The sequence below is a fragment of the Mugil cephalus genome, chromosome 13 (genome assembly GCF_022458985.1).
Source record: "Mugil cephalus isolate CIBA_MC_2020 chromosome 13, CIBA_Mcephalus_1.1, whole genome shotgun sequence".
In the NCBI taxonomy this organism is placed as follows: Eukaryota; Metazoa; Chordata; class Actinopteri; order Mugiliformes; family Mugilidae; genus Mugil; species Mugil cephalus.
The window spans coordinates 2223847-2238162 of NC_061782.1; the positions used below are offsets into that span (position 1 = coordinate 2223847).

The 14316-nt window shown below is 45.8% G+C and overlaps 1 protein-coding gene across 1 annotated transcript in view; it reads right to left on the reverse strand.

Annotated features, from left to right (window-relative positions):
* Positions 1–471: 471 nt before the first annotated feature.
* Positions 472–14316, reverse strand: part of LOC125019047 (ras and Rab interactor 2-like) — a 24795-nt gene continuing 10950 nt past the window's right edge. Inside the window, exons 2-6 of the mRNA XM_047603547.1 lie at positions 8862–10451; positions 3577–3885; positions 3335–3466; positions 3088–3251; positions 472–2939 (exon numbers count right to left, since the gene is read on the reverse strand). Of these exons, the coding sequence (XP_047459503.1) occupies positions 2478–2939; positions 3088–3251; positions 3335–3466; positions 3577–3885; positions 8862–10451 (2657 nt within the window). The 3' untranslated portion in view covers positions 472–2477. The remainder of the gene's footprint in view (positions 2940–3087; positions 3252–3334; positions 3467–3576; positions 3886–8861; positions 10452–14316) is intronic.

Genomic DNA, 14316 nt, shown 5'->3' on the forward strand with positions numbered 1-14316 from the left:
ACTATATAGTCCCTTGGAAGTATAGTCCTGTCACTTTTCTTTTTGGCTGCTTTGCAAATCATTCTAGCGCAGCTGAATTAAACTTAACGATGTAACATCAAAAACATTAAAGAACAGAAAGATTAATTTAATTTCAGGGGAGGTGTTGGAAAGACAAATCCAAAAATGCACTTGATGCATATAAATATGCACAAAACTAGAACAGCAACATGTATTATTGTGCAAATAAAATGGGGACAATTAAAATACATTTCCATGGAATGTCATTTATTTCCGTTATTTTCTGCCTCTGCATCAACAGACTTCTGTCACTGTTTCTTTTTTGCAAGTGAGACCTTTGTTTTTTAGTTTTTCATCCTAAAGCCAGAACTCTGGCGAAGCTCTATGTATATGTGGGTAGTCAGCACCACCTGGTGGTGAAGCGCTGCTACAACAGGACTCCAACAAAGAAGACGTCTGAGCAAGAGGGAGTTGATTTCCAACATTTATTAAGTGCAAAAAGAATATTTCTGACACGTTTTAATGATGAGCAGAAAAATATCTCCTGGATGTAAAATGTAAAAAGAATATTTTAAGACAACGGAGAAGCTCTCTGTGAAAAACTCCCTGCACAGAGACATACATAAATACTCAAAGAAAGTTAGATTACGATATCACGGCAGCACATGTGGCCTCAGAGAAATTCATGCAGAGTCTGTACAGGTTTATCACACGCAACGTGAATGCCACTCAACGTCCTTCCACCCCAGCTCTCACTTTTCCTTCAGCCACTTCACTTTCACTTCCCTCTCTACTGACTGCAACGCATCCACAAACATTTCTGCCCCAAACAAAAAAACAGGAATCAGTACAAGACAAATGGCATTTTAATTATTTGATTTTGCAACGACTGAAACCTTTTTTTTTAGAATTCAAGTATTTCTGACTGACAGTACTCAACGCTGATGTAGATGTGTGTAATTGCGGATTTCAGTTCTCTTCTCTCGTGTTAAAATCACATACGTTTTACAAGGATGTGCACGGTCAACGCAGCGCGGGACTCAGACCAGCTTAGAAGTCCCCGCATCCTCTTAGGATCCGATCTCATCTTATACAAACATTTATTTTTTTCTAGCAGTTAGCACAGAGTCCTTTGTCGAAACTGAGATACGCAGCCGGCCACAGTTTCTCTGCTGCACGGAGAAAAGATTACGATACAGGTACGATACAGTCTAGTTCATATCACCAGGATAATCAGTAAATACGTCAACACCGGCAGACCTGCCTGTTTCTAACGTTACACTAGAACAACATGCAAGAACAACACTTTACTACATTGAACAACGTTAATCCATAAGATTAGCACACAGGACGACTCTGGTGTCTCTGACTGGAGGAGAACGTCACCACCGTGTGGGTAGAATTAATGTTATCGTCTTCTCATGAAGAGAAAAGAAAGCAAATATTTGAACAGGGATCTACTTTCCTACTGGGGACGTGCAGTCAGGGGAGACAGACGAGGTACTTTTAATAACTATATAAATGTAATAGTTAAAATTGCTGCCTTTCTGTATTTCCTGGCCATTTATATAATATTTGTGCACACTTTTATCATAGGTCCTAACCTTCCACAACAAAACTGAAATGTTTAGATTTTTTTTTAAAATGTGCTCTCTGAACTGCTTCTTGGTTCATGTTTAGAGTCAGTAATTCACTGCACGTCCCTGTATTTTACAACGTATTAGAGTTTCTTTTACATTTACATTTGCATAAGGCTCCGTCTTCTATGACTGACCTCCCACAGACCAGAGATTTTCACTTGTCATCATGAAACATCTTTTTTTTTTTTTTACATGAGGCTGTGTGCATCAGTCACCACCAGGTGTCGCCACATCTCTTGAAACGAACAATCTCAAGGATTAACTGCATTTAAAAACACAAATAAAGTAACAGTTTACCAGCAACTGTAATAAGTAAATCTTAATCGTATCTATCACCTACATATACTGCATATTTAAAATAACTGAAGTCCCATGTGTATGACTGAGACCAGACTTCCCTCCATGCTCCTTCTCTAAGGCAGCGAGAACGACAACTGAGCCTGCAGCAGTCCTCTGAACACTCCTCACCTTCTACCTCATCTGTGTGGCGAGAGCCGTGTTTACTAAAGTGCTGCCCTGATGCTAAACGAAGCAAAGGAAGTAAAGATGACTGCATCTCTCTCGACGTTTCCTTCCCTCCTTTCTTCTTTTCCTCTTTCACCCGTGTCTTGTCAGACGAAACTTTCCAGCAAAGGGGATGTTGACCGAGACAGACGTGTCATCCAAAAGGAGAAGTCGGGGCTTTGTAAAGACTGGCACGAAACAGTGTTGTGCCCAGTGGGATTCTTCCAACGAGAAGTTCCCGTTTATGGCTCGTATATTATCAGAGATAATGGCCGATACTGTGGCAGTCAGGGGACAAAGGGCCCTTTCAGGGTCCCTGCTCTACTGCTGCAGTCATACTGAGACAGAGCTGCTGCTGCTGAGGCTGCTGGGCGGCAGGCTGAGGCTCAGGCTGAGTCTGGGCGGGCGGGACGTCGTCAACAGGTCTGCGCTGAGGTTGTTCTGGTTGGCGGGGGGGTCGGAGGTCACCGTGAGGTTGTTGAGGTTGGACGTGGAGTCGAGGAGGGCCGGCGGCAGGGTGCCGCTCATGGCCACGCGGCGGAAGACAAAGTGGAAGGGCGTGGCCTGCTGGCGGCTGTGGAGCTCCGCCTTTATCTTCTGGGGGTGGGTGTCTGGCGCCAGCTGCTGGCTGCTGCCCTCCATCAGCAGGAACAGGCCGTAGTTCTCGGGGTCGTGCACTTTGAACTTGTAGGCGCACAGCCGGCACACCTCCTCCACCGTGGCGTGAGGCCGAACCTGCAGCGTCTTGGCCGTGCAGCCGCTGTCCAGCTCCTGCAGCGCCACCCGCAGGTAGTTCTGAGGGACAGTCAGAGGGAAGGGTCAGACAAGAGGAAACAAGACCGGTTGCAAATGTTTCACTCAAATCATAAACTTATTCATGTCAGTTATGTTGATCTGTGACGTGAAACAAGTATATTTCCTTTACGTCTGCGTTCGTACTCACCTGGAAGTCATCGATGGACGGCGCAGAGCGCTGGGTGGTGCGTCGACGGTGCCACTGGCGGAGTGTATCTCTGGTTTCGGAGCTCAGCACTTTGGCCGCCTGCTCCTCCTGGAAGTTCCTGATCAGAGACATGGCTCCGTAGGCACTGGTCAGGTAGTAACCACCTGGACACGAACACACAGCGTGTTAGAGGTTCATTTTGGTTTTTGACCAGAACAGGAGGGAGTTCTCTAGAATGGTTAGACACCTTCTCCGTTGAGCAGTGAGGGATCCAACAGCTCCATCATGTAAAGTATCTCGTTGTCCAGCTGAGGCATGTCACACTGGGCCAGCACATAGGTCAGCATGGGCAGGAAGTCATCAGCACCGTACAGGCGACCTGAAACCAGACACAGCGGGGTGGTAATTTAAACCTATGCAACAGAGACACTTCAAAGTACCTTCAAGCTGTATTCATCGACGTGAGGATCACACCGCGACGTTCTCTACCTGAGTTGTCCTCCATGATGGTGTAGATGAGTTTGCAGACTCTCAGCAGCATGCTGACCTTCTTCTCTGGCGAGTACAGTTTACACATGGTGAGGAACTTGTGCTTGATCTTCTCCACGGCCACGGGGTCGGGCGGCAACGCGTCGGCCACGCCCATTTCCTGCGGCTGCCGGGCCTTGGCCAGCGACAGGTTCTCCCTCAGCTCCTGCCACGCCCCGCTGCGCACCTGGAACTCCTGCAGGGCCGCGCTCACCACGGGCTTCAGGGGTTTCAGGACGCACTTGTGCATGGCCTTCTCCAGGACCCGGTCTGAGGACGGGAAGAAATACATCGTTTTTTAAATCTAACAATGTCAATGTCTGAATGGAAGGCGGTTCAGAAAGTGAGTGTGCCCTTAAGGTTAACTGTTCCTCAACAGTTCATGTTCCCTGAGAGAAAGTTCCTGGAACAGAAACGCAACTAAAGCCAAAATTTCTCAGTTCCTTCAGACCCTATCATGATCTGTTCTCTTAATTGTTATGACAACTACGCAACAGGATACAGTGCATTTGACAGTTATTGTGTGGTTTAATCCATGTCCACTGTGTATAAGAACTTTACTCTGTGAAGCCCGGAAAAAACAAAGTCTAAAGGAGCAGAGAGTTAAGTAGAGAAGTACACAAGGTTTGAGCTCCACTCTCCACACTTCACTACATGCATGTGATCTAGGAGAATACAAGTAAGATAAGAAAAGGCTTTAAGAAACTACAGGGGAGGAAATTTTGTTTTATTTATAATGAGATTTTACTGCATCTGTGATGATGGCATGACTCAGCTGATGAGTCAGTCTGATTGGCACATCGTTATTTGATTTCCCAACAATGATGACATGCGTTTGGGTGGAGCCAAGAAGAAACCTTTGGAGATCAAAGAAGACACTGGTTTATATCCTGCATGCATCAACAATTTCTGACATATCGTACGGTTTCCCTGGTGTTAAAGTCAGATCACAGCTTCGGTTTAACTGGCATTGTTCTATTATTCACCACATGCACATATTTAACTGGTGAGCGTGCAGCGACACGGTCAACGCCAGCTTTTCCCAGCTCAGCTCCTGCCTCCTGAACACGCCGGGGAAGCAGACAGGATGGACGCAGGGAGGCCAAACCACAGCTCTGCTGAATAAGAACCATTTGCGAGCGCCGTCTCTCTGTGTTGCTGACTATTCTACCGAACTTGGTGAAGTCAGCATTTTCTTTTTTTCTTTGGCAGAGCACATCTGCAGTCACAGATTTTCCTTTCCACCACAGCTGGACAACATCCAGCACCAGCCTGCGTCGGCCTCATAGCTCTGAGTTGGTGGAAAGTTACTCCTCCTCATACACCTCTGCTGGACTTGGACCAATCAGCCTCACGACAGCACGGTTTTACTTCCTCATTCCTGAACCACCTAATTCTGTTGAGGACTGGACACTTTTCTTTGCGCATGTCACGGTTTGCTCGAATTTTTTAGGAGTGATTGGATCTGTGCTGAAATCGTTTTGTAACTTAAGTTTTCTCGGGTCTTTGGTGACGACATCTCATCTGCGGGATGTTGTGATGTTGTGAACAGGAGGTTTTTGAAATGGTAATGAGGGCGGTGGTGGTGGTGGTGGGGGGAGGTTCCTGGAAAAACCCAGGTACAAGGAACAAAAACGTTTTATGGTAAGACTATATAAAAAAAACACACTTCCTTAATAGTGTCTCAGGTCAAAATTTCCCTTTTCTCACTACATTACACACATGTGCCGCTGCATTAGAGGCATCTGAAGGACACAGTGAACACTAGGACGTCCCAATCAAGTTTATTTGCCCCCTGATCTGATACCGATCTTTTAATATTCTGATCTTAAATGTCCTAACGTTGCTTCTTCTAGAGTCGACTGGATTCAATCCCATAAATCTTTTTGTCTGAGTTAATGTAGTGTAGTTAGAATCCATCCATGACTAATCTTCTGATTATTTTACCGAGAACTGTGACAAGTGTCATTTTCTCAAAGGATTAACCGGCGTCGCTGGAGTGGATAGAAGGTACTCAACAAGGCTCACGGGAAACTGATTCATAACTATTCTATGAAAAGAGGCAACATTTCTTTGAGTTGTGACATTTTAGGATGAGGATGTAATTAACAGATCTAGAGCTGGTTTAAAACTAGGGGGGAAACAGTCATTTGCGTATTAAGTGAATAATATGCAGCATCTTTGTTTCTTACTACTAGTAATCAGTAATCACTGGACCCTCTGCAGCTCTGCTGAAGCGATGAAAAACAGGAAACGGTGCCAACGTTGCTCACTGTGGGCAGACAGTTGAGAGCTGTATTCAAGCCATTTACAGACGCCTCAGAGTAAAGCTGTGGGCTTATAAGCTTGTAAAAGTGGTTATTTTCCCTCTGGACGTCAGTCTCCTGTGCTTCAAAAGCTGCAGTCAAGAGTAATTGCTGAACCCTCTATGCTTCTTCTTTGAGTTCGCCTGCAGGAATCTCAAGTAAAATTCTCAAAACCTGTGGATTCATTAAGGTCCCGCTCTTTCTCTGTGTTTTCCTGCAGGCGGCTTATCGCTCAAGGACAGGCAAAAACATCCAAACAATTCACAACACGAAACAAGTGACTCTTCCAACCTGACATAAACTTCCTCTTGCCAAACATCCTCTCTGTCCTTTTCCAGGTTCAGTCAATCTATCAGTAGCAAATGTTCAGATTTCCTGCAGGTTAGAAAATTATTTCTATTTTCGTCACCTGACAAACACCACACATTCAAACCCGAACTGAAGATTCATCAGTGAGATCAACTGATCAACACCTTAAGAAAACAACTTAATTAAAACGGGAGGATCCTGCTCTAAGAGACAGAGCTAAACTCAGTGACACAGAGAGATAACGGGCGTCCTTGAACCAGATAACTAACCAGAAATAGTCGGTTATCCGTCTTGTCTCTGAGTCATGGAGCTCTTCTGATAGGCAGACTGTTTACTTCCTGCACCGAGTAGAAAAATAGCCCGTGTCCCTCTCCTCGTACAAGATAACGAGGTATAAATCAGAATGAGTTCTCTTTTCTCGTAAACTCACATTTGTCGTCGTATTGTTTTATTATTGCTGGTGGCACTAAATGACGATCTCCTCCTCCCGCCTCACCAAACATCCACATTGCACAATTTACAAATTTCTGTCTGACTCACTTCATTTTTCAAAGTAAAGTTCCACAGAGCAGACATGTTTAGTCACGTGACTTTGGTTCCTCTTCTTCTGCTAGACCACGGCGACGGTTTTTACGCTACAGGGACGTGATTTTGGTTTAGATTTATGATAAATAACGACAGGCTTTGCTGAAGCCTGATACTGATCCCATCATTTAAAAACAAACAAACAAACAAAAAGAAAAAACGACCCATCAACTTTATGGAAGAGAACAGAAAAACATTAAAAAGAAAATCAAATCCGACTTAAAACATTCTAAAGATTCCACAGAGCTGCTTCCCTGTTTTTCCATATCTGTGTGGTGACCGTTTTCTGAATGGCCTGTTTTTCTGACACACTGGGAACTGCTTCTTGGAATTGTTGCACAATATTTTGCTGTGGAGGCTTTCGGAGAGGGTGTTTTGTGTGTGGCCTGGAGGGCTGGCAGACCCAGATGCATCCCCGCGGGCTGTTTGCCAACCTCCCGTCTTACTCCAGTTCTTTTATAGCGACCGTCCAATGGGATCGAGGGGATTAGAGGCAAGCCCCCCACCACATTCCGTCTCACGCCTTCTCTCCGACACACTCTGCATGTGTTGTTTGTGTCCAGGTTTTCTTTTTTTTTTTTTGCAGATCCAGATCCCCTCTCTCTTCAACAGCCCTTGCTTTTAATTTAATGTGACAATACCAGGTGGTTTTGTAAAGTACTGAGCACGGTATCGGTGGCTGGGGGTGGGATTTAGCCTGGATGTCAAGAAAGCTCTGTTTTTTGGGGGTTCACAACAGCTGGATTAGACCTGGGGGGGGGGGGGGGGGGGTTCCTGTGTTTGTGCCTGTTTGAATCTGGAGTTCATTGTGTGTCCAGATTTCTCAAGTGACATACGGCACGCTAACTGGCTAGATGGGGGAGCTAGTTGTTTCCCCTACTGTTTCCAGCGAGCTAACACATGTAGTTTAATATCGGATCAGGATCAAACGAAACCAACCCCCCCCCCCCTAAATAATGCAAATGGTTTCAGTATTTTAATGTCTGTTTCTATTGCAGCCTTATTGCAGCAATAACCCTGATTGCACAACCTGCAGAAGCTGAGTGGTACAACATCACAGACTTTCCATACAGCTTAATGACGCATGATTTAAAAATATATTAGTAATAGTTAACAAAAAATACCAGTAAAATATTAAATCTCAGCACTCAAGAAGAGTGTCATCATACAACCTCATGACTCCCTAATTATAGCCTTAGCTGAACTATTTGAACGAGGCCAGTAGAGACAGGTTGGATGAGCGCCCCCCCCACCTCCTCCCTTCCTCCTGAGATAAATCCCTCTTTGTGCGCTCTGTTTACATGTCGCTCTGTCCAAGGTCTAACGCAGCCACTGAATCTTGAATTGAAAGGGTTCAGACTGCTCTTCCGGCAGGTGTGTGTGTGTGACCTCGATTGTGTCTAGCTCTGTCTGTTCATGGCGCTGTTGCGGTAATGTAAGAGATAAAAGTAAACATTATTACTGGCTCACAATAAAATGTGCACTGTGCACTCGTCGGAAAGATAAGATCGATTTGACTGATCCCGGTGTGACTGTTATTCGAGGAAATACTTACTCGGAAACAGCGTGACAACATACAATTAAGTGAACTAGCAAATGATTTCGCCAGGAATGTAATACCAACAGGAAAGAGCACATTGAAGCTGCAAACACGTGAGGACATGTTTGACCGATATGTCCTCACAGCCAAAATGCTGAACTGAAACTGCTGCATCTGCTTTAAATGTGCTTTCTGTGACGTAGTACTTCCAGAAAAATTAGCATTACTCATTCTTATTTACCCAAAAATAATCAGCCATCTGCAAACACTCACAGAATTTACTCCCACCGCGCTTAACTTTGAGTTGAGGATGAGTTCATGTTGCTTAAAAAACTTAGACAATTTTGCAACTGAGCAGTCAGACCATGTCACCGGTGTCCTAACCAACCTTCTTTACCACAGTGAGTGTAATTAAAGTATTTAGTTGACATTTTTTTCAAAAGAGGCAACAGAACACTGAACTGAAAACCTATGAAATAACACAGGTGAGAAAGTGGGTAACTCACCAATCTGGTCTTCAGGGATGAGGCTCTCGATTGGCGGCTCCATCTCGGAGCTCTGTCGTAGGTAGCTCTTCATCTGCGTGATGAACTGCCGCAGGGTCTGCAACAGTTCCGGCCCGGAGGCGTAACTCTGCCACGCTTGGGCGCCAGCGCCCTCTCCCATGTAGCTCAGATAGTCCTGCACCAGGGAGCCAAAGTACGAGTTCTTGTCCCTGGACAGCTCCACCACCTTTCGGATCGCCCTCTTCTCGGGAGTCAGCAACGAGTTGAAAACGCCGCTCATCTTCCTCAGGTGTCCCCGCAGGGCTTTCTGGAGGACCAGGGCGCTGGCGCTGGGGCGGCGCTTCGTGCGGTGCCCCGGCGGCACCATGGTCAAGTCCTGGTCCTGGTCCTGGTCGCTCTCGAGGCTCACGCCGTAGTCGGGCTCCTCTTCGTCTTCGTCGTCCTCATCGTCGTCGTCTTCCTCCATGCCGCAGTAAGGCAGGTGGGACGGCGGGAGGGAGAGGGGGAGGTGGGCGTCAAAGTCGGCCACGGTGGGAGGGCTGGGGTCGTGCATGGAAGGAAGGAAGAAGGCGGAGGACTGAGAGAAATCCAGTGAGTCCGAGGAATCGGTGGACAGGCTCATGTCGCTCAGCCGTTGACCGCCCCCGCTGCATTCCTCGCTCGCCTTCTCCTCTTCATGCTTGCTCGTTGACGTCAGGGAAGTGTCAGCGGGGCTGCACGAGTCCTGGGTGGTGGTTTTGGTAGAATCCTGCTTGGACAGTTTGGCCCTGAGGAGGGCTTTCTCAATGGTGTGCTCCTCCAGCGCCAAATGGCACTTGGCATCCTCCTGACTGGACGACGGCGAAGCCTTGGCTCGACGTGGGGACGAGGACAGAGACGACAGAGACAGGGGAAGGGATCGGCGGGGGATGGATATTGGTGAGCTGATGCTCAGTCTGTTGGGAGGGGAGGATGAGGGGCTGATGCTCAGTGAGGAGCCGAGGCGAGAGAGGAGACTGCTGCTCCTCTCCTTCTCCTCGACCTTCTCCTTGGGGATGTTGATCCAGGCGATCTTTTCTGGCATGCTGCGCTGTCGGACGGGAGCGCCCGAGCGTTGCGGCGAAAAGCGAGGCGGCGGCGGACGAGGGGGCGGGGACCGGGACACGCCGTAAGCGCCGCTTACCTTGTGACAACCGCCGGTTTGGCCGACTCCGTCTTGCGCTTGCTCTGTATTTTCACCAAGTATCTGAGGGTTTCTTTGATCCAGCTGATTTCCCTCCCCAAGATCTGAACCGCAAATCTGCAGAGCTCCCTCGTTTGTAGTCACTACGTTGCTTGATTCTTCCTTCAAGTCCTGCTTTGCGTTGCCAGTGGCGTCGGGAACGGTGCTCTGGTCATCACCGTCTGTTTGGTGAACCTTTATGAAAAGGGGGTTGATGAAGCACAGGGCTCCGTTGGCCGTGCAACACTCCAGCTCAGACGGGGTGCGAGTTCGAAGCTTGGGGTGCCCCGAGACTGGTCTTTGGGTCGGTGGTGGTGGTCTGTCGGGAGCTGCTGCCGTCCCAGTCAACGATCCTTTCCTTGCGCGGCACAACGGGGCGTCCCAGAAGCCTGTGAGACAATGACAAGTACAAATACTGCGTTAGAAATCAACCGTGTTACGTGTGGTATGTGGACTGAAAGCAGCATTAGCTTTCACCGGAATCAGGTCCTGCAGCAGGTTTTCAGATAAAGCAATTTATAAAAGTAATAATGAAAAATGTCATGTGTAAATCCCGTGAAATGAATTATTAGTCTAGAGTGAGGAGACGGTAGCTCCGGAAAACACATGTTCTCTGCTCCAGAAATGTTGTGGTCACCCAACACTGCCATAAACTCCCTAACCCTCTCTGGAAGACTTTTCTCCTCGACGCTGTCTCCAGGAAACTTTTCTCTTATTTTAAACTCTGGGTTCAGTGGGTTTTGTTTTGTGTTTTTTTTTTTTTTGTTTTCTTTGGTTGCAAATCGATTTGGAAGTATTGAACACAGATCCACTACACAAAACATCCACACTGGATTAATGCAGAAAATTTCCCTCAAACTGACTTCATGATTAGTCACAGGAATTTGGGTCCTCGTCTTCTTTGTTTATTTGGCAGCTTTGATGTTAGCCAACTGCCAAAGGACGCTTTAGGCTTGAAGGACGAGGTTTAGGTTTATGGCAGACCTAAAATAAATAACTACAAAAGATCATGCTTGACTGAAGCCACATACCGATCCCACCATTTAAAAAATACCTGGCGCAGCCAGAACAAATGTAAATGATAATGCACTGGTTTTATGTAGCACTTTTCTATTAGATGCTCCTGGAAAGCACTTACAGTTGAAAGCATTACTCATTCGCTCACACAGTCACACCCTGGTGTGTAAACTTCACAAACTACCTCAGCAGTCACAGCTACACAGGCTGACGGAAATGTGGCCGGCGATCCAGCCTACGGCCTCTCCGACCACCAAACAGGTACAGGTGTACGGCAGAATCACACCTTTTAGTTATTGGACCTCTACTTCCTGTCCACATGTTATATGTTTACATCTCTGTTTCAAAATGATTTTTTAAATGACTGATACTAGATCACACCCCTACCAACACTGAAAATATGGTCGGGGTAAATGACACTTTTACAGACTCAATCAATCAACAGTAAAGAGCTTTAAACGAAAAAAAAAAGAAAGAAAGAAAGAAAACTAGCACAAACACAGTGTTTCACACTGGTAAATGTTCACTTCACCAGGCAGTTTTTTCCAAGCAAACCACAACGAGGTAAACAGCACTACACAACTTTGACACAACTATTTGTTTAACCTGCAGAGCCCAAGTATAAAAAGAAAAACAACAACAGCCGGCTGCGCACACAATGCGACACGAGGGAAACTAGTGCCTGACACAGCGCAGCGCCTCACACAGCTGAAGAGAGAGCGACAATACTCACTGGAACCCCAAAGCAGAACGACAGACGAGCCGTTGATCTCACACACACAGTCTCAACTTTCTCTGTTCTCTGCAGAAAACACGCTGCTGTGTCTCCACGAGCTGAAACTCCTCTGGGTTCTGAGGTTTGCACACAGTCGGTTTTGTGTCATGACTCACTCGTGTTATTGAGCGAGTGGGCGGACTGTTACCGCCCTCGTCCCACCCTCTCAGCTCAAGTTGCGTGGTTTCTTCTCACTTTCAAACACAGGTTTTTCCTACTGCCTACTGCCTCTACTCAAGTTTATGCTGTTAATTATTCTATTTCTCTAACACCCTTGCTTTGGAAAAAGTGAATAATTCACACAGGTATAGATAACATATGGAAAGAACCTCTGCACAAAGATCAAGCACAAGTTCAAGCACCTACAACAGTGAGAAAAGAGGAATGTGGTTTGACATGGTTGATGTAAGAGCCGGGAAGGTTGAAGGAATTCTGCGCAGAAACATGACAGCTGAACTGGAGCCAAAAATACATCGAACTGGAACGATATCTGGGAAGTCTCCTATTGTCAGTCTCTCAGAGACATTTCTACTTAATTACCCAAAGGCAGAACAAAAAAAATAGGTCAGACTAACAACAAACACAAAACAAAAACAAAAACACAACCTTATAGCGTCAAAGCGTCAAGACGTCAAAAAGAAACGCCTTTAGGAATCTACGGGGGAGGAACTTTTTGTTTAGCTGAGAACTCTGAGCTCAGATTGGCTGACACTCAGTGGGTTTACATGCAAAGCTTAATGGAGCAATGCTCAAAATTCGACTTTCTCGCTACAGTCCTTGTCCCAGTTTACATGCAGCGCAAGAAAATCGAAAATAACTGTTCTCCTCTTCCACACTAGGTGGCGATACGTGTCTTTTCAGCGGGTTAATACCACGTTAATACGGCCCGATCTCGGGTTGACCTATTACGTGATATAATGAACTAGAGTCGTTCATGCGGCGGATCAGCATTTCAAACAACAACCAGACGCATAATAGTACATTTTATAATCTTGTACGTAATGTTTGCGCTACTTCTGGTGCAGGTAAGATCCGCGCTATCCCTCAGACGGCTCCGCATTATCTGGGCGTCTCAATCGGACAATGAGAACTCCGATTTTAATTAATTAAAAGATTAAGGCACGTGCATGTAAACGCACTGACTGACTATTAAAGGATAGATACTGGATCAGGGGGCAAAGAAAAGCTGGATCAGGACTGAAAGTTAAATACTCTCCACTCATGTGTCAGTATGAACTACAAGACAGGCTTTTATAAGAAAGGGAGAAAAAAACAAATGCAAAATGTAGAAACCTCTGTTGTAGCAGCAACAACTTTTTCTTATAATCAGACACAGTAGCCACTTCAAACCTGTATACTGACCGGAAACATTTTACTGCATTTTATTGCAAGCAATTCAGTCAGTGAGTAATACTAATAGCACACAAACAAACCCGTAAATATATTCAATCAGCCACTGACTGATACCTGAAACTCTTATCTTATCAGAATGAGTCTAGCAGCACTCCAGTTGGATTTAGGATTTCAAAACCAGTGGTTTCAAACACAGACTGTATAAAAAGTGGATGCCATTACAAATCCTCAAAGACAAAGCATGTGGAGCCCCCCCCCCCGGTAGCTGGCTACAGTATAAGTCATAAGCTAACAAAACACTAAAACACTACATGTCAAATACAATACTGATGTACGTTCAAGAGTCCAATTTGGATAAGTTTCGTTTTAGGCTATAAAAATAGGATGTGAGGTCATGGTAATTGACAGTTGCCATTGACAACCATCCCACATCTATACAAGTGAAATGTGCATCACAAAATGTATTTGCAACTAGTGGAGGTGGAGCATAGCTCAGTGTTAACCAATCACCGGTGCTATCACCAGCATATGGCGCCGCTGGTTTCCCTCCCTGGGACACTAGCATCAGTTAAACCAGTGGGAGAAACTCAGTTCCCACTCACATCTCACATCAATGAAAACCTTGACAACACATAGTGTATAGTCATGTACTGAGAAGTGTATTATCACTAGTGTAAATAGTGGGTTGGGTTTCTTTGGATGCCCTGTATTGCCTCATCTCTCCAGTCTGAAACAATTATTGTTGTAATGACGTCACTTTTTTTTTTTTTTTATTGTTCGCTGTTAAACTGTTTTGTTTGTTTCCTCAGCCTCTTGCAGACTGAAGATAGTTTTCCCCTCATTCCGCATCTGTTGTGCATTTACATTTTGCGTTTTTTTTTTTTTTTTTCCTTCATGAGTCGCGACACTTATTAAGTCCATCTGAACCACAATGCCCACAGCTTGAGAGGTTTACTGGCATTCCAGAGCGAAATGACTACGCCCCGGGTGAAAAATAAATAAATAAATGAATGAAAAGCCTCGTCCAGGTACAGACCAGCAGCGCTCTGCTGGACGTGAATTAAAGAACCAACACTCCTGTCCCAGGAGTAGATTAACATGTGTCTACA